Source organism: Cebidichthys violaceus, unplaced genomic scaffold (assembly GCF_023349555.1).
Source record: "Cebidichthys violaceus isolate CVI_PGR_0920_01 unplaced genomic scaffold, fCebVio1.0.p SCAF_1, whole genome shotgun sequence".
Lineage (NCBI taxonomy): Eukaryota > Metazoa > Chordata > Actinopteri > Perciformes > Stichaeidae > Cebidichthys > Cebidichthys violaceus.
Genome location: NW_027176262.1, coordinates 9,768,736 through 9,796,315, shown reverse-complemented (window position 1 = coordinate 9,796,315; position 27,580 = coordinate 9,768,736). Strand labels below are relative to the sequence as shown.

Below are 27,580 nucleotides of genomic sequence, written 5' to 3'. Positions count from 1 at the left end.
TTTAAAATACACCTTTTCTTTATTTCAAGAGTAAAAACATCATACAGAAAAATTAAATATTATAAATGCACTCTACAAAGTTGATGAGATGAATGTTTCCTTCCTACCAGCAACACTTCAGCTTGAAAACATTTCATAATAATCCTAATAGTAATAAAAACAGATCAAATAAAAATGTGTAACTGCTGCAACCAACAAATCTTCCAGACATGTAGAATTCATGAGAGGAAACATTATAAGAAATATGAATATGAGTGGATAATTATAGTAAACTCTTTAAAACCCATGAGGATGTAAAGTGAAGCCTAGTGAGCTGCATGACTTTGAGGCATCCCAGCCACTAATCCACTGCAGCCACTGGTTGGGTTATTTAATTAAACTGTAAAAATTAAAAATGTGTGTGTGTGTGTGTGTGTGTGTGTGTGTGTGTGTGTGTGTGTGTGTGTGTGTGTGTGGTGTGTGGTGTGTGGTGTGTGGTGTGTGGTGTGTGTGTGTGTGTATTTATGTGGGAGTGGCTCCTTACAGTTATGGAGATTACATAACTGGAGTCTGGATATGTGTACTGCACGTGTGTGTTTAGGTTTTTAAATAAGACACAGATGTTGCACTGAAATTGCAAAAAAAAAGCATATACTGTATATTATGTTGAGTTTAACCAGAATCCGCTTATATTCATGATGGTGTGAGTTTACGTTGTTTTTAGTTGATGGACTACAAGTGTCACTTATTGGTGCAGTGCAGTTGTCTTTCACCTCATACAAACTGTATGCTAAAATTATAAAAGCCAGAACTGTTTTTCTATACCCACCCATATTTACATATGTGCATTAATTTACATGGTCTATTCTACAAAAGCGATATCTACCCATCTAACTTCTTCACGCCAGGACCCAAATGACAGTTGCAGCCTTTAACTGCCATTGGGATGCAGTGTTGTACAACATATGTTGTGATACAGTTTTGGGAATGCATTTTTGGCCCCTGATCACCTTCTTGGACCTAGTCTAATAGCTTAAAGGTTGCAAATATTATTATTAATGCTGACTGTGGATAGGTGTACATCGCTGAGTGAATGTTTCTCAAACTCTCAAAGGTTCAATGAACTGAACTGTTAAGACTACATTCAACATATTCAAGGTCTAAATCCTCAACTCACCTGCGAATGTGAGAAGAAAAGTGAAGCTGGATAACTTAAAATAAAAAATATTTAAAACAACAAAATGTCCTTCTAATACTTACTGTAGTAGTACCGTACTCTTAAATTAAGTGTCTTATGACCATAATCATATAAGTTATTATTATTTCAGCCACACCAGATTTGCTCTGTCTGGTAATGAAATCTGTGATAGTCTTAGTTCATATGGCACTTGATCACAACTTGGTTCGACATTTCCTCGTTTGTACAAATGTTTGTTTCAGACTCACTGCTATTTGAGTATGTGCTCACCTATGTGTGTTTTACCCCTGTGTCTGTTTTTTTTACATGGAAGCACAAATATAGGGGATTTCTGCCTCCCTCTGTCAGACATTGACAATCTTTTATCACAAAGCTATAGTCTTCACTTTCTCTGTGACAGTGAAGAAGCTGTGATTGGAGTGGAACTTCTACGATGTTACATCTGTAAAGTACAATATCGTTTTTATGTGATAATAAATACAGTTATATTCCTCTCTTCGCGTGAATAGAAACGACTTCCTCCAGCACGAGGCGGTCCTTGTGGTTTCATGGTGTCAGTCGTCTAGAAACTCCCTCCTTGCCAGCTGTCAAGTTGTCATTGAATGATGAGGTCGTATTCAGCAAGGTAGTGTTATAGTACACCGTCTCTCTGTCTCTTCACCTGAACAAGAAAGTCAAAATGTCAAGGACGTGGCAGGATGAGGACACGAAGGACAGAATGGAAGAAGGAATGAAACAGATTTTTATAGATTTCAAAGAGTGAAAAAGGTCATGACAAAGAAATTGCTTTCAAGCCTTTTCTTAACACACTTAACTCATTATTGTTCATTTGGGCTGATTTTAAAGCATACATCTTTTTTTGTTTTTGTTTACAGGACATAATAAATCCAACAGAGAAGAGGAAGAAGCTCATTTCCCAAATCATTTTAGAGACACTCCTCTGGTTAACTGATCATACTCTGTATAACATCCTTTCCCAGTGAAACAGACCACATAAGTCAGTGCTGGCAAGAAGAATGTGAGCTTTAACTTGGAAAAACTAGGTGCAGAAATAGAAAGAAATGGGGAGGAGAGAGGTGGTTACAGCGAGTGACGGGATGGAAGCAAAAATAAAGCGAGAGGGGTAAGCTGCAAAATTAGTGTTGCAGGTTTACCTCCTGATGCCAGATGACGAAGACGAGCAGAACGGTTTCCCTCCAAACAGGGAGTTGCGTTGCTCCTGGGAGGATGTCTTGGTTTCCACGTTGACAGGCTTCTGCTCAGGGATCTGAGCGACTTGAAACCTGGCAGTCAAGATATGATCACAATTACATTCATGGCAATCATGGTACTTATGACAAAACACACATTTTCTTACAGGTTTGGAAGCTGCTTGAGAGTGTGTGAGGTTGATTACTCTTTCTATAGTGTTTAATCATCTTTGAGGGTTATTTTACATATTGTACTGTAGGTCTCAACATGTTAAATTAACTATTTGTACAGTTTACAGATGGTTTAAGCCTTTCTGTAACTCAACTGGATGTAATAAAAAGCAGCAGAAAAAGTGAAAAAGTAGAATATTTGCATTGCATGCCCGCATTTGTCATGTCAGATGTGTGTTTGGTATGAAGCAATATGGACGTGTCTCACCTCCCCACAGATAACACTGTCAGCTCTCCCTCCTTCTCCTTCACTTCACTCCCTTCCATCTTTTCCTGTACAGTATTTGGCACAACAGCTTGTGTGTGGTGAGTGTCGACAAACACCCCCCCCAGCAGGGGCCTCTTCTGCTGGTCGGTGGATCTGTCCAGTAAGGGCAGGATCAGGCTCTGGGGTGCCTTCAAGGGATCTCTGAGAGAATCCAGGGGAGGTATGAGGACAGGGGGCCATTTCCTCTGGGCGCAGCGGGTGCAGCGGTAGCCGTGTTTGGGGGCCAGGCCGGAGAGGCCAGAGATGGTGTGGAGGTGGGACTGATGGGGGCACAGCCTGGGGAGGGAGCGGAAAGGGGACAGAGGAGACAGCATCGGGAACCTAGGAGGAAGGGCGGGAGAGGATGAACAAATGATCAGTTACTGTACATTTATTTATTTATTTTATCATAAATCAAACCTACAAATTAAAATATTGAACTTAAACCAACCTTTAAAAAGTGGTTGCCATGTCAGTAAATGTCATTGATATTTTAGTGAAATTTAAACCTTGAATTGATAAAAAAAAATGTCCATGTCCATTCAGTGTACAGTATAATATACATTTGAAATCACATATATTTTCTGCACACATTATGCACAAAAAGACACACACTTTCCCTCTTATTTCACTAGCAAAGACCATGTTAATAAAGGTATGAGTTGAGAATAGTTTGTTACATATTGAAGATGGAGGAGAGCCAAGCTGATGTAGGAGGGAGGGATGAGGCATTAGTCTTTTTTAGTGTTTTTTTATGTTGCTAAGTAATAAAGCATAATGCTAAAATAAGTGAGTCTTTTAAGTGAGAAAAGCTCCAAAAAAATATCCAAACATCACTTTCATCTCCGCCTTTGTTCAGTATGAGTGTTTAAATGGAAAATAAATGGATAATTGAAATCTAAAGTTGTATCTCTTTGCACGCAGGCCTCTTTAGTGTTTGCCTTTCTATTGTTCTTTTGTGCAGAGAAAAGCAGAGCAAAATAGGTGAATGCAGCTGTGTGTCCCTGTGTTGTACTAGTATGACCAGTAGTGACCCCTGCAGAACCTCCCACCACACACACATACACACTCACACACACACACACACACACACACACACACACACACACACACACACACACAGGATCTGAAAGCTTTCCAGATTTCGGTGTGCATATTATGTGTGCGTGTCAGAATGTTCTCGAATCTAAAGCTCACATGTTACAGTAGCACACTGCCAGAGGCCCCTGAGACCTCTGACTATTGTAGATGTGGCAAACATACATACATAGGTACATACTGGAGTGTAATGGATCAAATTACCATCTATATGGTGTTGTTAGAGGGACAATTTGGAGTATGAAGATTACTTCTCTGTCTTCTGCAGATTAAAGAAAAGCACAGTGGTGTAGACTGTGGCATAAAGCAGCATGTTGCTGGATTTGTTAGATTAACTTCTGACTGCTTGAGCACTTTTAACGGCCGCATATTACAACCAAAGTTCCAACCACAACTACGTTTGGTCATGTAAACTGTGTGACTTCAAGTGACAGCCAATGATCTTAGAGACAGGCTGGCTGTTTAAACCTCATGACTCAAGAGACAGCGGTTACAATTGTGTCAGACATTCTCTTCAGACATGCGGGAGTGAGTCACTGCCAAAGTATCAGCCCACGCCAGAGCTGCACTGAGGAAATGTAGACTATGTACTGCTATGAGAGTACTTTCCTTCTTTCTTTGTTAAAAAAGAAAATACAAAAAAGAATAAATTGCAATTGGCATTGTATTATTAAAATGTGCTTTAGACACAACCAGAGATATATAAAGAAATAAAAACTTGGAAAATGTTACAAAGTTTTATATCAAGTGGCTCTACTGGGAGCTTGAGCCAAGTCACAATATTTTCTTTTAGAATGACATTAAAACTATGGTTTATATCATTATTCAGCGTTTTGCCTAAATCTCTGAAGAGCAACTTTCTGTAACTTTTGGAAAGGTTTTTTCTCCTTCTCTGCCTGAACATCCTGCCATAAACACAAACACACACACATACACACACACACACACACACATTCAGGACATTGATTTGGTTATTAGAGCCTCTTGCCAGGAGCCTCCTTCCAAAATGGTCACTGCCCTGCTCTCTCCCACTCTTCCCTTGCCTCTGTATTTAGCTCGTTATGGAGCAGAATGAGCAAAAGTATATCTTGAAGGTACAGCATATATTGTATATTGTGTGTAAGCGCCTGTGTGGTCTCATACTTGATTGACGAGCTTTTGCTCATGGCCATCTGTTTGCTCTCGTACTCCAGCAGCAATTCCTCCAGTGCAGCAGCATTTTCTGAAACGCACACAAAAATTCAGATGAGACTCAATAATCCGACAGTGCCAGTCAATTCCGTAAATAAAAATAATCTGACTTGTCTGCTGGGATGTGGATTAAGACTATTTTCTAAGTTTATAAATGGCATTGATCTTTTTGCTTATTGGTGATTGATTGGAAAAAACAACTTCCCTGGGAAAAGTTCAAAATAAATCATCTTTTTGTTCTACTTTTCACTTTAAAGGAAAAACTTTGTATGTACCAATGTCTCTTTCCACTTTGCTGTGTTTGCATTTCTAACATCAACCATGTCAGATGGAGATATGGAGCGGCCAGTCTGAGCTTGCAGCAGTGGAAACTTGTCTGTGACGTACTTTGGTGACACTGTGTTCCCCTCTAAAGCCACAAGAGATGAAATAACTCTGACCAGTAGCTTGTGAGTGAGGTCACTGCTGGTCAACACCTACCTTTCTTCTCAGTGATGAGGCGAACCAGAACACTGATGGTGTCTTCATTCGGGTCATCAGATATGTAGGGACAGTTGTTACCTAAAGAACGCAGAAAGACGATGTACATTGCCTTTTAGTATATTGACACACATAATGACATACATACATATAACATAAATACAAAAACAATGTCATATGCAAATATTAACAAGTGAACGTGTGTGTGCACTGTACAAAGGATATGGTATCAGAGTGTTAACATAAATGCCTTATACCGTATTTAGGTCACATGATGACAACTGAGAGAACTCTATCTTGTGATGAGGAACGTGAGATGCAGTTAAAATCCTGGAAAAAAAGCTAGTAAGTGCTCCTTGAGTTAAAGTTACAATCTCTAAAATCTCCGTTTTGTTCTCTTTGGCAGCACCTATGGCAATAAGCAATAATTGCAGGTGTGTTTTTGGATCTCACTTTCCAGAGATCCAAACTGTGTATTTACCATGTTTCTCCTGTTAGCCTTGTTATATGTTAAGATATAATAAACACAATCAACAGATGGATTCGCTTTAAAACTATTACCATTGTAACAGAGACAGAGTGAGCAAAGTTCACACAGCGCACACACAATGGGACTGATAAAGATGGAAGTGAATGACTGAACGGAAAAGAATAGATATGCCTCTATGGCAACACCCCCCGAACATCCCATAATAGCACAGCACAGTGAGGCAGCTGAGAGGAGAGCAATGAAGGGCACAGGGGGGTCTAGAATAGCTCACTCAGCGATCACACTCCATTCAGCAATGTTGAAGCACACAGGGCTCTATTTGTGTGTGTGTGTGTGTGTGTGTGTGTGTGTGTGTGTGTGTGTGTGTGTGTGTGTGTGTGTGTGTGTGTGTGTCCAGACCCCCAGGTGACTGTGTGTACAGCATTTGTGTGTTACAGAGCAAAATGTGACTGTTGCACTTGTCACATTTGCGTCTATGTGTCTTCTTGCATAAGCAGTCACAGGCTGTTGTTAGGTTATAACAATAGCTGTGTCGCCACAGTGGCTGTTGCTATGCGAGGACAACGGCATCCATTTCACAGTGTGGCACTCGTTCTCTTCTATTTAGTCAGACCCATGTGTTCAATGTTTCAGTGTCAGCCGCATCAAGTCACCAGTTAGTCACCTTGTATCTTAGATGACTTTCAGTTTGTTGAGTTTGAAGTTTGAGCTTCAAAATTAAACAAGAGAAACAGTTTAAATGCTGTAGTCCCGTAGCGCTAACATGGCTGAAACTGAAAAGATGTAGCAACTAAACTCTACTTTTCACTCTGCCCTTGTGGCTGAGCAGGATGAGTAATCACAAAGTCGCAGATTTGGCTCACATTTTGTGTCCTCTCTCTTTCTCCACCTTCAGCTTCCCTGTCACTGCACTCTCTCATAAGTCAAACTCTTCTCTGTCTGCAGCTCTGCGTATTCAGAGTTACCTCTGCAAAGTCTGATTTCTGCCCTGCACAGTTAAGCTTGGCCTCGCTGTAATTCATCCCCAAGGGTGTTCCCCCTGAGCGGAGATGATGAAAAAAAGTGCTGGAGTAAGAATTTTAGCTCTAACGTTAGCCCAGTCGGGACTACTGCAGTCGGGACTACTGCAGGTGGACAGACAGACAGACAGACAGACAGACAGACAGACAGACAGACAGACAGCACACTGCAAGGATAGTTACATAACAACAACCGAGGGCAGGAGGGAGAGAGGTACATTTTTCCCATGCAGCATCCAAAGCCACCTGTTGCCCTCTGATCATCCTTTTATTCTTATATTTTTTAAATTTCCTTATATTACTCACATTCTGTCGTATTTAATAACTTTATTTTGCTTAGGCTCCCCTCTCTCGTCCTTTATCTGTCTCACTCACACATGCAGACTTGCTTATTACTGCACCACTGCATCATCTGTCCTAAAAGCTGCGCAGGAGGAGAGAAAGAAGGGAGCGGAGAGTGAAGGAGGTCATAATGTGTCACTCTAGGTGCTGTGGCTTACTTCCAACAGAACAACACTGTTTGTAAAACGTTAAAACATAGATTTCATCTTTCTTTTATCTTATGACGGCTGAAAGTCAAAATGATATTTTTATCTGCATAATAACCTAAATTAAAATCATTAATTTCAGTCAAACTCACATTGAGACATACAACTTTTCATGCTAAGGGAATTTCATATAGGGAACACATAGTCAGCTTCAATAGAATGCCATTTCTATCATGGAAGACCCTGAAAAGCTTTAGAAATTGACGTAGCAGATAAAAAAAAATGGGATATAAGAAGAGGAAGGAAGATGAACAACGCAGATAGAAACAAGGAGAGGAAACAGAGAAGGAGACGAGAGAGAAGAAAGAAAGAAGAGACATAAACCAGGAGATGAGGACCCGATTGAATTATTGATCTGGCTGGGAAAGGAGAGATGAGTGGATAGTGTCATGTTCATATGAGTGAGGGAGGGGATGTTCGGAGCCAAGACATCAGATGAATGGAGAGTATGAGGACAGATAAAGAGAACTGAGGGGAAATGGGTGTTAGGGAGTTTCTATTTGGGTGAAGAGATGTCTTAAGTTTCACAACAAAGTGCTCGGAGAGGAAGAGACCAAGGCAAAGCTGCGAACAGAAGGCAGAGATCTTTGACAGAAAGACCGTTGCTATGACCTCCGTCTGTCCTCGCGGAGGCCTGAAATCACAGCTTCACAACTGTCCTCTTTGTAGCATGAAAGATATAAATTACTTTGTTGGCTTTCGCTGAAATGTTAGGTAACGGAAGCTATAAAAACCTAGGAACTGAAATAAAAGAGCAACGTCCTCCCTGTAATCCACAACAGTGAGGTAGCAAACTACCAATCGTGGATGTCCTCGCTTCGCTCATTGTATCAAGAAACCATCAAGTGTGAGTACAACTGTGCAACTAAAGAAGAAGCAGGTTCAGTCACACAGAGATAAAACAAAATCCAAGTAAAGGATATTTTGATATTTGCATCTGTGAAAAACATATCTAACTAAACATTTTGATCCTAATGATGGGCTACAGTACATTATCCAAAGCAGCAGGTGTTGTGCAAACGCAAACAGTATCTTGACGTAAGACGCGCTGACAGAAAGTCTGATCTGTTGAGGGCGGCGGCTGTGCTCTGAAGCTCCTGATGCCTGGCACAACGTATGGCTACTTGGCTGACATACAACTTTCCTCTGAGCCTCCCACCATCAGGTGATTGAGGGAAAAGCCAGTTTAGCCTTTCAATCTGTTTAAATGCTTACACACTAAATGACAGTAACTGATAGACAGTAGCACAATAGTAAGGAAAATAACAAATTAAAGTCTAGTTTATTAGTTGTTTAGCTTGATGAGCTCTTTATTTAGCCTCTGCAAGGCAATGGTTGTTCAAAGGAATACGCTTATATGCTTTATTACCGAGAGTAAGATGAGACGATTGATATTACTTTCAACATGTGTATTTAAGCATGTTCATGCATGAGTGTGTCTATGTTCTATGCGTGCATGTGGATTGTGATGCTGGCAAGTGTATTGTGTGATGCAGTGGCTTGGAGCCTAAGACAAATGTCTCTATGGGACAATAGAGTAAATCTTATCTTATATCTTATCTTATATCTGTCTGCTAAATATGAAGTTACAGCTAGCAGGCGGTTAGCTTAGCATAAACAATAAAGCATGGGGAAACAGCTAATATTATCTTGGCTCTGTCCAATACCTACAAAATCCACCAACCAGCACCTCTAAAGCTCACTAATTAAAACGTAATATCTTATTTGTTTAATTTGTACAAAAACCAAGGTGTGGATACAAAAAAGCAAGCTTCAGATGTTCTGATAGGCAGCTTTTGTAATTTTGTAACGGACAGAGTTAGGCTAGCTGTTTCATCCTGTATCCAATCTTTGTGTGAGCTAAGCTAACTGGCAGCTGGCTGTAGCTGCATGTGTAATGAACAGATATGAAAGTGGTATGCATCTAATCTTACTCTCTGCAGGATACCAAATAAGCATATTTCCCAAACAAACTATTGCTTTACACTGTGTCTACTTTTTGCACGAGGCAACCAAGTGAACACAATAGTTTGTAATGTTTGCTAAATTGAATGAACTCTCTCTGACTCACATTTTGAGTTTGTGCAACCGTAAATGAAACTCCTCACAGCAGACAGCTTATCAAAATGTCAAATGATCTATGTGGAAACATCCCAGGAACACTTCACTATAAAAAAGCAGCTCCCAGCAACGCTAGAGTAGATGACGTACGCCATGTGACTTGAGGGTTTTACCTGGTAATCAAGCCTGAGAACCACACAGGTACAGTACATCACATGCAATAGACACTTAAAGGAAATATGGGTGTACTTCTCACATTGTGTGCACAGCAATGCAGGTCTATAAAAAAAGTATTGATGGTGTCTGCTTTGATATCAAGATTACACCTCACAAGCAAAGAGTTCAATTTGGGTCAAAGACTGAAGTACTCCAGTCCTATGAAGTCTCCAGGACTATACGACTTTACACTTTTACAAAGGATAGGCATAAAGACCTCTCACGTTACCCTGAGCCTGTGCAAACCACTTAAGAGCAGGAGTGTAACTTAAAACTTGTTTTATCGCTTGATCCCTGTGTGTCTCTCTTTCTCTCTCTAAACTCTCTAAGATTTCCATGTGATACCAGTCACTCTTCTGGTTAATACCACCCCCATCCTTCTGTCTCTCTTCTTCGTCTGCCCTCCCCCGCCTTTCCTCATACTTCTTTCTGTGTTTACCCAAGTTAGTTTCTCTCTGACGTCAGTAGGGTGAGTTGATGGGAATGCTTTTTTCTTCCTCCTTTTCAGATTGGAAAATTACAAGGATGGCAGTGTATGCTTAGAAAAACACAGCATGCTTGCCATGTAATGAACCCTGCAAGGTCAAAGTTCAAAGAGGAAAAGAGAAAGCCTCCCATGTAGACCTGCGTGCAGTCACATCACAGAGATACATGGACTGTGACTGCACACAAAGACACTGCCCTTTGGGCTTGGCTTGGATTTGCCTGGACTCCTGACAACACTAAACCACATGTGCATGAATTTGTGCTAATTTGGCTTTTTTATGGGAGAACGTGACAACAACCTGAACATAAATCATAGCGTCAGTAATCACTCTCTCTGCTACTTTCTATCTTTTGCTTTTTTTCTAACTTTTATTTTCTTCCTTATCTTTTCATGTCCTGTTTGATCTCTCTCACCTTCTTTCTGCGGTGTGGCAGTTTCTTCATCTCCTCCCTCTTTGTCAGCACTGCAGCGGTATCCCTTCTTCTTCAGGATGTTGCAGATGAGGATACCCAACAGGCCCATCACGCAGAAGATGGGCACCAAAGCAAACACGGCGTACTCTGCCGTCTTCTCCTCAGCGCTTCGTACCACTGTGCCATTGACCGGCCCCCCTGCACCGCTCGATGGACCTTTACCCACTGTACGCACCGCTCTGACACGCAACGCTGCTGAGAGAATGGAGAAAAAAGATACAGAAAAAGCATGGTTTTAGCTACATGAAGAACAAATGATGATTGTGAAATGAATGATGGGCCGGCAGCATGTGAAGTTAAACACATTTTCAGACACATGCTGCAGGATCCTGCTTACTTTTCACACACAGACTTTGCGTGGAAACTTCCCCTGTGGCAGTGGAGTGAAACCTGAAAATGGAAAAAGAGAAAGAAGAGAAAAAAAAGCATAATTAGAGAGATGGACAGAGAGAGAAAAAGAAAGTGGAGGACCATTCTACAATTAAAGAATGAATCAGCAGTTTTAGCCTGTGGCATTTTGTGTCCTGTTGTGCTTCATGTTGCCTGCCCATTGTGGTGAATGCATGTTGTGTGTGTGTGTCTTCTTGTTTTTGTCGACACAGAAAATCCCCAGATTTTTTTAATTGAGAACGTGCATGTTTGAGCAAAGCACTTTGAATGTCAAGCCAACAGTTTCATTTAATCGTGGGTGGTTTAACAAGCAGACAGGTAGGTCTTACCCAAGCAGGCAGTCCCCACAGAGAGCATCTGATGTCTCAGTGCCAGGGGTTGCAACCTTACGGCCGAGGATCTTGCAGGATGCCTGTGGGCGGCAAAGCTCAGAGTCGAGTGTGTCTGAAAAGCTTCCAGATGGGCACAACTGACATTGCACTTCCTCTGTTGGTCTTTGGATCTGCCCACAAGCCTGGCAAGACAGAAAACACTTCTAAACTCAAGCAAAATAATGCAAAAGCACAAAATAAAGCATTTCTCTGGAGCTGTCAGAGTATTAGAGTCTATGTGTTAACTGGAATCAAAACAAGATCTTTATACTTTCACATATATTCATAGACTATTCAAAAAAGGTAAATACAGGTATCCAAGTGATTGTTGTGTCAGTAACAGTATGTGATCTACTAAAACTTCAGGAATACAACCTGCAACAAAAGAGAAACATGACACACCTTGACAAAAAAAATTATCTTTTGATTATAATGAAATGTCATACATGTTTTCCATCATTAAATATTGATTTATGGAAGAAAATAACTTGGTTTACGTTGACTGTGGTGTCTCGAAACAGAAATATAATCTCTTGTCAGGGGCTTTATACAGTTAAATGGTAGGTGGTGGAAATTAACCACAGTGATCGTTACATATATATTGCAATTAACAATCCATACATACATTCAAACGTGACACAATTAATTTGCACTCTCTACACTTATTACTTTACTTAACACTAAATCACTTGATAGCAACAGATATGTTAACAGCAGAGATATGTTGGACTAAAGATGTCCCTCAAAGTGGGTCGGGTTGTTATGATTAATTTTGTTTCAGTTTGTACTCTTACCTTGGAAGGCTCCTGGCCAGCAGGGCATTGCAGACACACACATCCTTCCCCCGACCGACACTGCACTGCTGCAGTCCCACCACAGCCAAACACCTGGAAGGCACATGCACACACATGCTTACGAGTCAGCCGAGGTTTGCGGTAAAACTGAGTGCACTCACTTACTAAATCATGAAGCATACATGCCACCTGGTCTGTAAGGAACACAACCTTTTTGTTGCATAAACACACGTACAAATATTTACCGTGAGAAGGACAAAAGCTGAGCAGCAAAGGTGGTTCCTCATCTTCTTCAATGTATTCTACTATGTTCATATGATCTAAAGGAAAGCAATGACAGGAACATTCCATTGTAAAACATGGTCCGGTTCGTATAAACATGGGTTTTAAAGTGGATTATAAAAATCAACCTTGTCACCTCAGTCAAACACAACTGTGCCCTTTTTTCAACATCATTTATTGACCTCTTAAGTGGATAGGAATATGTTCTAGTCCAGTAAGGATAACAACACAACATATCACAACACGACATAATAGATGACATTACAACACTTCTGTCACATGCACACTCACGCTATGCTCACAAAAACACCTGAGTCATTTTTTGCGACTCATTCAGAGTGCAGTGACTGGAGTGGCAGGGAGGTAAGGAGCTGCTGTAAATGCTGTAAATAACATTTAACATGAATCAGGTTCTTTTTATGGACAGGAGTGAATGAACCAGGGCTTTTCTGTGGCTATTTTAGGGCAGTAGGCACTCGCATACATATTTAACGAAATCATTCATGCTAAACATATTCATTTGCCAACTCACACTGACTTTTTCAATGCTTGATATGCTGCCCCTGGGATGAGTCTATCTGGACAATTCGGTTAAGTCAGAAAAACACAATTTCTTTTTATTTATCAATGTCATCAAAACTAAGTGATATCGTGATAAAGATTACACATAATGAGATGAGGATTGTATTGCCTTATTTTACAGTGAAAACTCTTATATGAGTCAGATTGTATTACAGCAAAGCAATGTCATCTCTACAGCTAGAAATGTGCAGTCGGAAAATATTTAACAACAGCTCATTTAAAATACCATGACTCCCTATAGTACCCGCATACATAAACATGATTCACACAGAAAGTGTTCAGCAATATATTTATTATTGCCCTTTAACTGATGCTTCCATACAACTTCATGGACAAAGATGAAATCTAACCTGAGGTCACCTATCAATGAGACACTTATACTGGCTCACCTTCATGTTTGAGATTTCAAATCATGTTGTGTCAACATATGATATTTTGTTACATTAATAAGGCAGCAGAGCAGTCAGCAGGGTGGCCACCCAACATGCCAAAGATTAAGATAACATTTCTGTGACAGCAAATGTGCTGAAGTATCGCTGAATAATTATTCCTACAAGCTGTTCTGAATCTAAACTTAAACTCCAGATTAGCTTGACTCACTCCACTGAACAACTGGTAACAGGTCTAGAGTGTGACACATCATATACACCCAAGAATAAATTAAGGAAATAAAAGCATTTTCAAGACTGAGAATCTAGAATCCTAAAAAAATAAGCATCTGCAATCACTTCATCCAATGTGTGCCCTACAACATCATATTAATAGAGCAACTGCCAAAATAAAATTACAAGACTGTGAATTCACCCAAGACCAGTATTAGCAGAGAGGCGAAAATAGAGCTGACAGACTGGTTGGACCCAAATAGACTTAAGATAACTACATAGTAAAACAGCCACTGATCAAATTGAAAAGACAAGAAGCATTCGGAATACATCAAACAAAAGAGAAGATAGGAGAAAAGAACCGACAACGATGGAAATGCCATTTTGGCTCAGGCAGAGGTAAAGAAAGTGAGAATACGAGACAGAACAAGAAAATGGTAAAGAGAGGAGAAAGACAGAGCAGCATGCTTACCCCAGACTTGCAGCTGATTGGCACAGTTGCCGTGGCAACTCAGCGAGGATGCTGTGTATGCTGCTATAAATGCTGAGTCAGGACTAAACTCAAATCTAACTTTCTTACAGCCTTCTACACAAGCACTTGGTTAAAAGTCCTATTTGGTGCCACTTGGACACTCACAAACGTACTACTAGACTTCACAAGCTACAAAATTAAGATTAAAAATCTGAAATTGCATAAAGGTCAAGCTGTGAGACAGAGTTAACACTAAAATGCAACTTGAGAAGTCAGAGAAGTCACACAAATCTCAAGCCGAGTGTAGCTGAATAGAAGGTTCAATGTACCTGCCTGTGTCTTATACTGTCACTCTGACCACAGACACACCCCTGACATCCTTGGGACATGCCCCTTCTATCACAGCAAAAACAGTGTGTGTGTGTGTGTGTGTGTGTGTGTGTGTGTGTGTGTGTCATAAGTGTGCCTGAGGGGTGAGGCCACTTTAATGCACCTCTTGACCACGCAGCAAAACATAATGTTTTAAACATTAGTTAGCAAGATATCAACGCTTCTCCACTCAAACCCATTCATTCTCTTTTATGTGTAAAGACACACAGCGCATGCACCTATGCAGCATGTCACTAATATATATGTGCAGTAAGGGTGTGGTGATACTTTTTTACACATTATTTGCGAACTAATTTATTCTTGTTCATGCAGGCGACACACATACAAACATATGTCTACACACATATATACACACACACACACACACACACACACACACACACACACACACATCTGGAATGCCATAACATCCGGCCAACACCAAGCTGTGCCTTACACAAACAAGAAAATAGAAAGAAATTAACTAGTTTATGATTTTGGAACAGCAAGGCCCTCATGCCAATGACAGGCTACTGAAGCATAATTTCAGGGAGTAGGAGAAAGGTAAAGCGAGGACAGAAAAAACACTAGTTTGAAAAAACAACTTGAGTGACTGAGGGACCGACAGAGCTGTAGAGGAGACGAGAGAGAGGGATAGAAAGAGGAGAAAGTAGTAGGGAGTGCTAAATTGTTTTAAAAATTCAGCCAGATAGCATGATACGGTATATATAGAAGCATTTATTAAAATGCCATATAGACCAGAGTAAGAGGCTAATTACATGTCATAACACATGCTCATACGTGTGTACTTATGCAAACACAAACAACCGGAAAAAAATGAAAAAAACGATCAATAAAACGACAATGATAGAGAGAGCAAAACAAAAATGGGACCTACAATTAAGTACCTCTGTTTTTGGAAAGTGTCAAGTTACAAAGTGGACGGGATTCGAAGCGTAGAGGAATGCTTTCCCCAGAGGACCTCCCTTGACCTCCAGAAGTGTAGTGACTGAAACGGTCAAACTTAAAGTCCAGCAGAGCAAGGTGAAACTGTGCATGTAATCCGAAATCATTATCATACACCACGCTGACTTCACAATTGACCAGTTTGAAAAGGCTTGTACATTCCAGCATGGGGGCACAAAAGCAAAACTGTGCCCCAAAAAGAGTCATTCTCCCATTATGTACCATTAAAAAGTCTCTCCTTACTGGATTCCAGCTAATGCAAAGATATTTGGTAAAAAAAAAAAAAGTAGACCAGCAGAGTTTGCTAACCATTTCACTTGTTTGCAATCCACAGGTAAAAGCAGTAATTTCATGCAAGAGCAACACATGCAGTGAAACGTGTTTGAAATACAAAATGCATGTGAAAGCAGGTCCAAAACAGGATGTTCAAACGTGCCAGCTCCCTGACCACTGTCCTCAGAAGTTAGCCATTCACAGCCAGTCGTTCCAAGCCAGTATTGTCTGCGTGTGAGCATTTGCATTTAAATCCAATTTGTCTGAGGTTTTGCCCAAAAACCCACTACAGAAGTGACCGCCACACGTGGAAATACCACTGGACCTACATGGCACATGACCACCCCTGTGTCCACGCATGGTCCGCATTCAAACACCCGTCCTTCTCTTCCACCAAGTCCGTCTGTGACAACGTGCTGCTCGGACAAACAGCGGTGCAGAACCCGCCTTCGTCTTTTAAAGGAATAGATCCACATTTTGGAAAATACGCTTTATTGTTAGATGTGAAGATTGTGACCACTCATATGAAGCTGCAACCAGATGCCAGTTGGCCATTTTCTAGTCTTTGCGCTAAGCTAAGCTAACCATCTGCTGGCGGTAACTCTCAGCAAGAGTGAATAAGTGTGTTTACAAAATGTCTCCTAATTCATCAGTTTATAATTCCTCCATTCCCCATAGTTTTACAACAGCATCTCTTAATTTGATTTAATCATTCCCTTACTGGAAATGTCTGCAAGGCCTTTTGTCTGAGCTCATGGCTATTTAAGCCACTTAATCTTTATCTAGTGTGAGTGATGTTGAGTAATGGTATTATGTCATGGCTTGGATGTGTTTTATAATGGAAGAAGCAATCGTTACCGTATAGTGTGGTCCACACTGGACCTAAAACATCTTTCAACACAGATCAACACTCATCAATGAAAAGAACAATCCTTGTCGAGGAAACTGGAGTTCTTTTGTCTGCTTGCCTTTGACACCTTTGTGTCTCACGTCCCTGAACTCACACTTTTTTTGACTTCCACTCTTTCGACCTCTCTCAGCTCTTGCGCTGTCAAATCCTTCGGTTTGGAGGCTGCAGTCTGATTAATGTGTGGGTAGAAGTAGTAGAGCGAGACAGAAGGAAAGAACGAGAGACAAACAAAAGAACAGACACAAAAGGAGAGAAAACAAGAAGAGCAGAATATAACACGATATTAACACCTCTCAGAATATCCCATCGTACACAACAAAGAATCCATAAAACATCAACACCCACGGTACCTTTGTCATTTTATGTGAAAACAACCAAACAGGATATAAAAAAATTTAAAACACCTCAAAGGAAAGGGAGAAGAGCGTGACGACTGTTCCAAAACTGTAAAACAGTAATTACCCAAAAGCCTTGGTGCTGTTGTTTGACACATTCAAATAACAAGTCACGACAACATCAGATGACCAGTCACATCTTCTGTTTTGTTCAGGAGACCTAAAAATAGCGATAATAAAGAAGTAATGGCAAAGGCTTGACAAAAACACGGACACTATTCTATGCTGTGGTGGTTTTTGGGGCGAGGACCAGAGCTAATGTGTCGGAGAGCTTTTTCTGGCTCCTTGATGTCATGCAGCAGCTGAGCAGAGAAATCCTACTGGATGAAGCTGTGAACAACGGAAGGAACCACAAAAGAGGAAACACAAGCATGAGTGGGACTCCTCTCCCTGTGTGACTGAGCAGCAGGAGGGATAAAGTGTGAAGTGGGGTCAAGATGCCACATTATTGGCTACGAAACAATGAGACGTGTTTGTGAAGTGCACATGCTAATGGTTAGACGTGACACTCTGCAATCTTATTTTCAATGCCACTATGTATCTTGTCAAGTCTACAGACACAAAACTGCATGTCAGCACATACAGATCGGACCAAATTTAAATTCTGATCATAAAACAGTGAGTCATGAGCCATCTGCTGAGTCAGCAGCTTCATTGATTGCACCTCAAGTAAGGCTATTCCATATTAGCAGCGGCCTCTTTTCATCTTTGAAATAAAGACTTCTTTTTTTTAATTGATCTCTTTGCAGAATAATAGTTTATGATATTTTGTCATTATGCAATGTTAAACAGTTGTTAGGAAACACAGGATGGAAAAGGAGGTTAAGATGCAACAATGGCTTCAGCCTTAAAACATTTACATTTAGGAATTTATTTCCATGTGCATGATATGCCACCTGTGCATTCTGATATGAGTAAAACTCCGTTAAATAGCATTGGAGCAGTGGCTCCCTGCCGGTGGTTTATAGTCAACAAGTGGATGGCGGTCTTTGTGAACATGTGGGTCAACTTGGTAAATACATTTTTTGAAGTACTGTCTCCATGCAGAGTAAATAGTGGATGTATGCTAGCAGCAAACACAAAAACAACATGCAAAATATGAACTTTGGTTTTGTTTACCTTCAAAAAGTATCTAAAGTAATAAGACAGCCGTGCTTAAAACAGCTTTTCTTCCCTCTATTCTTTTCAGCAAATCCTCTGTTTTATCGCCATGTTCTAGTTGTCATTAGCCCTTATAGCATGCCTTGCTGTAAAATAAGTGTTCTGTTCATAAATTAGTTCTGATTAACCTGAACCATCAGATGGTTTGTTACACAGAACCGTCATTGGAAACTGTTTGGAAAAAAATACTTGTAAGATGAACCATCTGTCAGTCAAACTCTCATCGAAGCGAGTCGAGACAAGTGAAGAAATATTCTCCGGTTCTGATGTAAGTGATGCTATCGCAGCATCAACGTTAACTTCTGTTGTCGCCTCTCTGTGTCGCGTCACACACACCTAAGCCACACTCGTAGCTGCCAGTAGCTCCTCACAGGTTGCAGATTGGTCCATGGATAAAATGTCACCTTGATTTAGTCTTTTATAAGTTTATTTATCAGTTTATAATCCCTCCATTCACCACAGTTTATAATGATACAACAGCATCTCTTCCTTTCACTTCAACATCGTCCTTTAGAAGAGAAGTATAGTAAGCCCACATAGATGTATTATGTGAATACAGCCAAACTGTTCTCACTCCCAACGCGTCACGTAATGCAGCTTGGTCAGTGCCACCGAACAGAGTTTACACTAACCTTATCACAGCAGAGATTGGGGAGTGACAATAACAATCTGTCATAGCCTTATTTTGACCAGGTTAAGCCCGACCAGGTCAGGTTTACAGTTTTTTTCGCCAAAGAGAAGTAAACACTACTGACTTGCTGTGTCCTGGAAGTATTTGACTAGTATGAATAATGATGACTAACAGTCATAATTTTCTAAACAGAGTTTAAATATCTTTGTCAATTGCTCAGTAGGTGTGGTGATGCCTCGTCAGAGGACAGAGAAGCTCAAAAGGATTATTTTCTTCTCTGCAGGTTGAGAAATCCTCCTGATTTGGGCTCATAAACCTTTAAAAACCCATTAGATTATCTCAGAAATGCATAGTCACCAAGCTCAAAACAGGGTTGTTTTTCCTAATTCCTGAAGAGTTCTAATCTCACAGCAAAGACATTATACAATAGATGTTGTCCAGAATACTACATCCTTGTTTTAGACTTATTTAAAACAGATTAATGCTCATCATCATTGCCTTCATTCATTGTATTGGTGTAGTTTGATAAAAAAAAAAAAGACAATGAATGTTCTTTTGGCGTTTCAAAAATGGCTGATGAAACACTTTCAGACGGATTTCAAAAGACGTGGATTTCCCTCTCTGTCATGAAGTAGAAAGGCTTGACAAAGAAAAGTCAACCACCAAGTCCCCATGCCAATAATGGCTACTTATAAAGCCCACTAGGTCACGTAGCGTGTCCAGCTTTGGGGAACTCCTCTTTATCTAAACAGCCCATGTAGTGAAACACAATAGGAAAGAACTGAGCCGGCAAAAAAGGTTTAAGGTAATTATACTCCATTATCCATCAGACATTTCGTGGACCGAGAGATAATGCGCACGTGTACGACAACGACGTGATCGGGACAACCATACCCTCTGTTTGACTTAATGGAGGTGCCCATTATCGGCAAATGAAAGGCTGATTTACGCCAACACTTTCTACGTTAGTGCTCAGACAATGTCTCATTATAGGGAGCGAGTCTGATAACTGGGCTGGTGTCTGTGGATGAGTTTCTCTCACTGTCTCTTTGTGTCCGTCATTCCTCCTCTCTGTCCTTGGGTTGAGGTGACGTTCAGTCGTCATGTTTTCCAGTGGAACTTTACACCAGCAGAAAGTTAACGGGCCTCTCTTGTGTCTCTGCCGCACACTGACTGTCCGATAAGGCTGAGGTGGAACGAGAGAGGTTGAATTGACCAGAGGGAGTGGAGAGAGAATCAGAGGAACAGCAGGCAAGGGAGACAGACAAAGTAAGATGTTCAGCTTGTTTACAGACAGATTTAGTATCCCACAATACAGCAGGGTGAGAATATGATCTCCACATTTTCAGCCACCATGAATAGGCTATATATGCATACAAAGGAAACTCTGGTAATGTTTCCTTTCCTTTTGTTTATTAGAAACAGATGTTACATCCTGTGGTAAGTCACAAGTTCACTCATGCTTTCGGCTCAGTCCCCACTTTTAGTTTCCAACCGCTGTGTCCAACCGACTATCAAGTAACTATAAAGTCAAATTACATGAGTGGGAGACACTGAATCCGTTTGCCTGAATTTCACCGATCATCAATGGTGCATTTTAATGTTGCTAAGACTTTTTAAGTTAAAACTTTAAACTAAAAAAGTGTTTAAGACCATTTTGTTTTCCATTAATGGCACAAATTCTTAAAAAAAAATGTTTTTCACAAGGAGACAAGGACACTTTGCTATCATTTAAACCCAACAGAAGCCAATTCTGGCTACTAAACAACCCTAAAAAAGAATCCAAGGTGACAAAAGCAGAACATGGAGTAACCCAAGTTGCGAAAATCAGTGTGGGAGTAGATGTCCTTGAGTCTGGTATTTTCCCATACATCACCAGCATCATTAACGGTGGATGTAGATCAGCTTTGTATGTTCACAACACCTTGAATTATAATCCACAACCCGTACACACGTACCAGCTCTAATAAAAGTCAGCACACAGACGAGCCCTATAATAAAACAATTCCCATTTCCACACACAAACACGCGTATGCCGAGTGAAAACAACACTTTCAACATGTTATCTCTATTTGTCAAACACATACAGAGGATTTATATAATTACCATTTGAGTCAATGGAAAAATCTGCAGTCTATTATATAAGGACCTGAGCTGAGCTCAGGTAGAGAAAAACATTTCGTCCAGTGTGTACAGATTGTATGTAGGCTATTCTTACAACTTGCTTGCATTCATGACTATTGAAAAGAGCTGCTCTGTTGTTTTGATGTGAGGCTGAATTATAGATGTCCTCTTCACTCGTAGGAACAAGTCTTCACACTGTCTCCTGCTCTCAGGGACAGTTGAAGTGATAAAGAGAGTGTGGACTGTTTTCAGGGAGAAGAAACGTGTCTTTTTGTGAACTGCAGTCAAGTAGATCGGGTTAACAGTTCCCCGGATATGCGAAGGACACTCACACACTCACATCACATACATACAGACAGAGATTCTTTGCTTTAATTAGATAAGCTCCATAAAAAGCGTCCCCTGACCATAACTGTTGCCACTGTGGGATTACCAGACTACCAGCCTAGACAGTGAAATAGTCTGGCCCTGAAAACTGCCAATTTTACACTTGTTTTTGTAAATATTTAAAGTTAATCAGATTAAGAGGTGTTGCTAGGTAGACTATGTGACTTTCTGACAGAGCCAGGTTAGATGTTACTCCTCGTTTTTGTTGTCTTTGTGTTTAGCTAACCTTACCATCTCTATCTCTAGGTTCACTAGACAGATATGAGTGCACTATCGATCCACTCATCCAACAGTTGTCAAGAAAGCAAATAAGTCTAAATAATGTCTAACTATTATTTTAATGGACGGCTTGGTCAGTGAGTCCAATGAGCGGAGGCCAGAGTGAACAATGGGAATCTTAAACAAACCTGTGAGGATGTTAAACATGTTAAACAACTCCATACTGAGCACACTGCAATAGTCCCATGTTCATATGTGGAAGCAGATCCTCATAACTTATTATGTATGAAAGTAAAAAGAAGCAGATAAGCAGCTCTGCAGTTTGCCCCCAACACGCAAACCCAACCACAGACACGCGCACACACACATCCACATATATTCATGGCTCTAAGTATACTGTGTTTAGAGTTGTACTCAATAACTCCCAACTACAAAAGTGCTGCTCCAGATGAGAGGTTCAGTTTCCTGCTTTGTTGGCTACATCGTCATTACTGAGCGGTCATTTTGAAACGGGGCATGTCTGTAGCACTCCTCACATGAGGGAGTGTGTGGATTTTCTCCAAAACATGACACACACACACACACACACACACACACACACACACACACACACACACACACATACACTCGTGCCTCGTCACAAAGACATCGACACGCTGGTGTGTGATTTGTTCTGGCAACTAAAAGCCAGCGATTGGTCACTGGCGAGTTCAGCTAGCAGATTGCGGTCGCACTGCAGATTCGTCTTTCCTCCCCTAGAGCTGGCTTGTGGGGCAGCAAACGTTGGCTCTTTTCCCCTTTTTTCTTGAAGCTTATTTTTAAGACTGTGTCATTAAACGGTACACAGTGGGGAGCGAGAAGGCATACGGAGGAGACGGAGGGGAAAGGTCATGAACTCGGTCCAAGCAGGGCGAGATTAATGCTGCCTGCTTTTGTCCTGACTGAACCGAATCTCATGGAATGTGACTGAGCAACCGCTCAAGATATAAATCACATACACATGCATTGTGTCAGTTTAAAATTAAAAAGGAGTTTAAAAGGACTTAATGTCCTTAAGTCAAACTACTTCTGTACAGTGTTACAGTTAAAATAAGATAATCCTTTATTAATCCCTCAGCGGGGAAATGTACAGGATTACTGCTAAAGTTACTACAGTGAATTTGTAATAGTTTAAGAAACAGTCTCATGTAATAATACTGAGGCGTCTATATTGCCTACATAAGCAAACAAAAATGACTGCGAGAAGATTGGCTATTTCTATTTATTAATTCTCAATGCCTTATGATCAGGTAATTCCTCGCTATTGTAAATCTATTTACAATTTACAGCCTGCAGGTTCACCAGAAACCACCAGCATATCTCATCAATTTATTATGATATGTATACATGTTAAATCTTAATTTGGAAAGTGACTGTTAAATAAATTGAAAAGAGTAAAAAGTACATTATTTATACTATAATAAGTATTTACATTACAATAATAACTGGAGATTAAATATGACACCACGATGACCATGACCTTTGTAAACTTCAGGGACAAAGGAGCTGAAACATCCGGGAAGTGAGTCTTTTTCACTTCCTTACTTTGAATGAACTCAACTGATGGAAACCATCTGCAGCATGACATGCAGCTTGCTCAGTCATGAGAGTGGAGCTGATAAATATTAAAACGAGACAAGAGGGTTTCCTGAGGAACATTTCCTCCTCAGAGGGAGAATGCATGGTGTACATTTTTGTCCTTCAAATCCTGCTTTTCCATGAAATAGAAATAAATTATAATCAAGCTTAGGTGTGCGTTTTGTACATGTATACTGTAAGTGAATGTGAGTGGTTGCATCCTCGTGCCAACGTCTTTCCAGGTTTTTGTGACCAGGTCCCCCTGTAATCATCCGATCCTCCACCAATCTGCGCGTGCAGAGCGCTGAGCCAGCATGGCTCTGGATCTGCGGTCAGTGAAGAGGGAATTTCTCTTTGGCACGGAGTTTCCTGGCTGACATTGGGGAGGCAGGCAGGCCACTGTGGCACGGGGACTTAAGACTGTCTGGAGGCTTTCCCAACCACTCTGCTTGGACTGATGGACGGACAGATGACAGATTGAGGGCCTGATTAAAGATGCGTCTCTGACCTCCACATGCACATAAACTCAAATAGAGTTGAGTCTGTTAAGTTACGCTCATAATCCCTACATGTACGTTTGTTATCGGCTCCAAACTGCCTCATATACTCTTAGATCTATCCGTCATCATCCCTTGCCTCTCTCTTTCACTGTCTGTTTCCATGTTCTTCACTACAGCTTTCTCTCCTTTCCTCATCCCTTTTGTCTCTTCTTCTCTCTTCCCTTTCCATCCGGTCATCTTTGCCTCTTCCCCAAAATGATGAATACATTCAGTGTACAATAAATGTTGGGTGGGTAAAGCATAAAAGGGGGCTTGAATTTAGCTCAGGATAATAAAGGCCGACTAAGGCATTTGTGTGTGTGTGAAGTATAATTACAGATGTCAGCCTCATGAGCAGCTAACTGTACCATCAGTTGAGCATTCATATGACTTTCTGTCAAAATGACAACTTATACAGCACACCAGACCTCCTTGATGATAATTCATCTGTGTTTCAACCAATTGACAATTTTAACTTAATTTAAACAATTATATGCCGCTTTCAAAAGGAGGAAAAGAAGTGTTAAGAGACACACAGATGTGTTCAAAGCATTTTGTAGCAAGTTTAAAAAAGTTTAAAAATCCAGTTGGGGGAAACCCATCAACTGTCACATACACAAACACTTGTGTATTGATAATAGTCAAAAATATAATCATGCAAACTGTCCTATGTAGTTATTTTCAGGTAAGACCAATATACTTTTGTGACTATAATCATTCGACAGTAATGTTTTGGAGTTGTTTAAAAAAAAATTAAAAAACAGTTTTTCTCGCTGTAACGTGGTTCAACAGATGGCAACTATAAACAGAGAAGTAAAAGCAGAAGGATTCACTTAAGAGAGTGTGTGAACTTGGAAACACTGGATCAAACCTCCTCTCTGCTCCCCTCTAACTCCATTACTGTGATATAATGTGCTCTGACCAAACCAAGAGAAGTCCGGGGACAGACTGTTCCCCACCCTCACCAGCCACACTACATTTACAGCTACACATACTATACATGTATCTTTTTCCCAGAAGAAAGGCTGAAAGTACTTGACAGGAAACAGGAAGTTTATCTTGTCGTAAAACAGACATCAAATATTTGAAACGTTTTGTGAGCCATACATTGAATTCTCAGTTGACACGGCTAGTTGCTGATGAATAAACTTTGTATATCTTGTAAAATCCTTCCTTAAAATGCATCGAAATAATATTAGGGACGAGCCGGTGAAACTGTACATGGCCCTCTTCTGGTGGAAGTGTGTTGGTATTGTGATGTGTGAGAGAAAGCCTCTATTGGCACAAGCGTGCAGGAATTTGGTCTCAGACAAAAGAAGCCCTCGGCCAAAAATGACAGTCTTTTCTTCGCTCTTGTGTAAGTGTGTGTGCTTTGGGAGCCTGCCCTCTCTGCTCAGATTGCTCATTCTGCAGAGGTGCATCCTGTCAAAACCACGGCAGTATGAGGTAAAACGTTGATGGTGATAAGACACAACTTAAAGTGAGCACAAAGATAATGTAACAGAGAAGAGTGTGTGAGAGACACGTTAACATCAATACTGTACACTTTTAACGTGACATTTTTACAGTTTCTTCTTCTATCTTTATTTCTATGCAGCATGCTTTGGCAATAGGTATCTTTTTAGTTTTGCATAATATAATTTTGGTTGAACTGAACTGACCTTGATGTATACCCATATGATATCATAAATATGTATACAACAAAATAAAGCAGCAGAGACAGGACTCAGTTCACTTCATTAAAAAAAGAGAGGGGGAGGATCATGCTACCAGTGAGGTCATCACGTTTCCATGTGCGTAAAGCATGCACCCACTCGTCATTAGACAGCACGACGAACAGTAGTTCTAGTTATTATAACCATATTGAATAAATACAAATGTATTCTGCTGCATAGCAGTATAACCAAAATATACATATATTAAATGACCAAAACTAGGGGCTGGTAAAGTATCCAAGCTACCAAAGTCACGTACGCACATCCCAACGAAACCTTATTAGTGTGTTCTTTACTTTGATAAATCACATGAGCAGCCACAAAGGTTGCTCAGGCAACGCATTGCCATTTGGTCCCTTAACATAGTTACTGTCTTGTGACATAACCCCCTTTAAAATTAAAACAAGCAGCAGGGACTCTGTTTGTCTAAAAGCATAAAGGTATCAGTAGGCGCCACATGATGTCCCGTAGCCCAGACGAACTCATATGAACATAAGGATATACTGTATGTCTGATTACCGACGTGCGTAAAAGTGGTCATGACGGTCGGACAGGCTTTGCGGCGAGAAATGTCCAACACGAGCCGGCAATGACTGACGCGACTAAACTACCGGCTTGAGCAGCCATTCAGACTCTTACTACAGCGTAACAAAAAAAAAAGTTGTCGGACTTACCGGTTTGGTGAATAAAAGGAGTTGAAATCAGTGTTCAGAGACGAGCATCATCGGTTGTAGTGGACCGAGTTGGCAGGTGTAATTTAAAAAGAAGATGGATGAAAACCACAAAGCCGGCCGGTAAGCGAGGTTCCCCTCTCTCTCTCTCTCTCTCTCTCTCTCTCTCTCTCTCTCTCTCTCTCTGTGTGTGTGTGTGTGTGTGTGTGTGTGTGTGTGTGTGTGTGTGTGTGTGTGTGTGTGTGTGAAAAAAGGACATAAACACTGAGCTGGCAAAGTGAGCTCACAGTGCGTCACCGCTGCAAGATGAAACTCCCGTAAGTGTGTGTGTGTGTGTGTGTGTGTGTGTGTGTGTGTGTGTGTGTGTGTGTAAAACCCCCTCTGTCGGCCGTTGTCTTTCCCCAGCAGGGACTGTTCACAACCTGGCAGCTGAAGCTCTTAACGGCTTTAGGTCTCCCTTTAATGGGGAGCCAATAAACGGCCCCAAAATGGAAACCCAAAGCATTCAGAATTAAACACTTAATATAAAATAATATATATCTAAGAAAGAAATAAAAAAGCGAACTTATTTTTTTGCTATTAATTTGTATCTCATTCCAGCAGTTTTTATTTAAAAAAATCCCATATATATATATATATATATATATATATATATATATATATATATATATATATATATATATATACTAAAATATTAAATTAAAATAAAAGTTTGTGATTATCGGTGGTGTCTGCATCAATGAATGTCCTTCTCCAGCACCTGTCTGGCATTAGTAATTACAGTGTTGTCATAACAGGAAAAGTACAGCTGTTACTAATACCATTAACAACGGCTCTGTTCTCTTCAAGAGACCCAGGCACCATGACAGTGTGACACTGAGCCAGCATGCACAATACTGGATTCACTCATCATTTATTTTGTGCTTTTCTTAATGTGATATTTCAAAATGGCTCATTGTTGTACACTGACTGTTTAAGTATTGTTCACTCAATAAATATCAAATGAAAGTGGTCAAAGTGAGTGAGTGTGTCTGTCTGAGAGTGGAGTCGTAATCCTGCAGTTGGGGCAAAAGCAGCTCCTTTAATACAGATCAGATGTGTGAACCTACTGTACACAGTTTTTAGAGGATAATCGGGGACTTTCACAGCAGCCTGGGGAAAGAATTAAGTGACTGAGGAGTGGATCATGTGTTTGACACTTA

General features: G+C 40.6%; 1 protein-coding gene across 3 annotated transcripts; it reads right to left on the bottom strand.

Annotated features, from left to right (window-relative positions):
- Window positions 1-26,637, bottom strand: relt (RELT TNF receptor). Of its 3 annotated transcripts, none has more exons than XM_068709824.1 (11): window positions 26,382-26,637; window positions 12,709-12,783; window positions 12,464-12,556; window positions 11,628-11,812; window positions 11,246-11,298; window positions 10,849-11,103; window positions 5,615-5,695; window positions 5,087-5,165; window positions 2,807-3,187; window positions 2,332-2,460; window positions 1-1,838 (listed from the first exon to the last, which is right to left on the bottom strand). In XM_068709824.1, the coding sequence occupies exons 2-11, from the start codon at window positions 12,748-12,750 to the stop codon at window positions 1,835-1,837; spliced, it is 1,302 nt and encodes a 433-aa protein (XP_068565925.1). In that variant the 5' UTR covers window positions 12,751-12,783; window positions 26,382-26,637; the 3' UTR covers window positions 1-1,834. The 3 variants fall into 3 exon arrangements, with proteins under 3 accessions (XP_068565925.1, XP_068565944.1, XP_068565935.1); XM_068709843.1 differs by having other exon boundaries at window positions 10,849-11,100; XM_068709834.1 differs by lacking the exon at window positions 1-1,838 and having other exon boundaries at window positions 2,328-2,460.
- Window positions 26,638-27,580: the final 943 nt, after the last annotated feature.

What these genes read in the sequence shown, in the direction of transcription:
- relt (XM_068709824.1), bottom strand. Translation starts at nt 12,750, where the DNA reads ATGAGGAACCACCTTTGCTGCTCAGCTTTTGTCCTTCTCACG. An exon ending in TGTGGGGACTGCCTGCTTGG is followed by an intron (nt 11,299 to 11,627) that starts GTAAGACCTACC and finishes TTCCATTTTCAG; the next exon opens with GTTTCACTCCACTGCCACAG. An exon ending in TGCCACACCGCAGAAAGAAG is followed by an intron (nt 5,696 to 10,848) that starts GTGAGAGAGATC and finishes TGCGTTCTTTAG; the next exon opens with GTAACAACTGTCCCTACATA.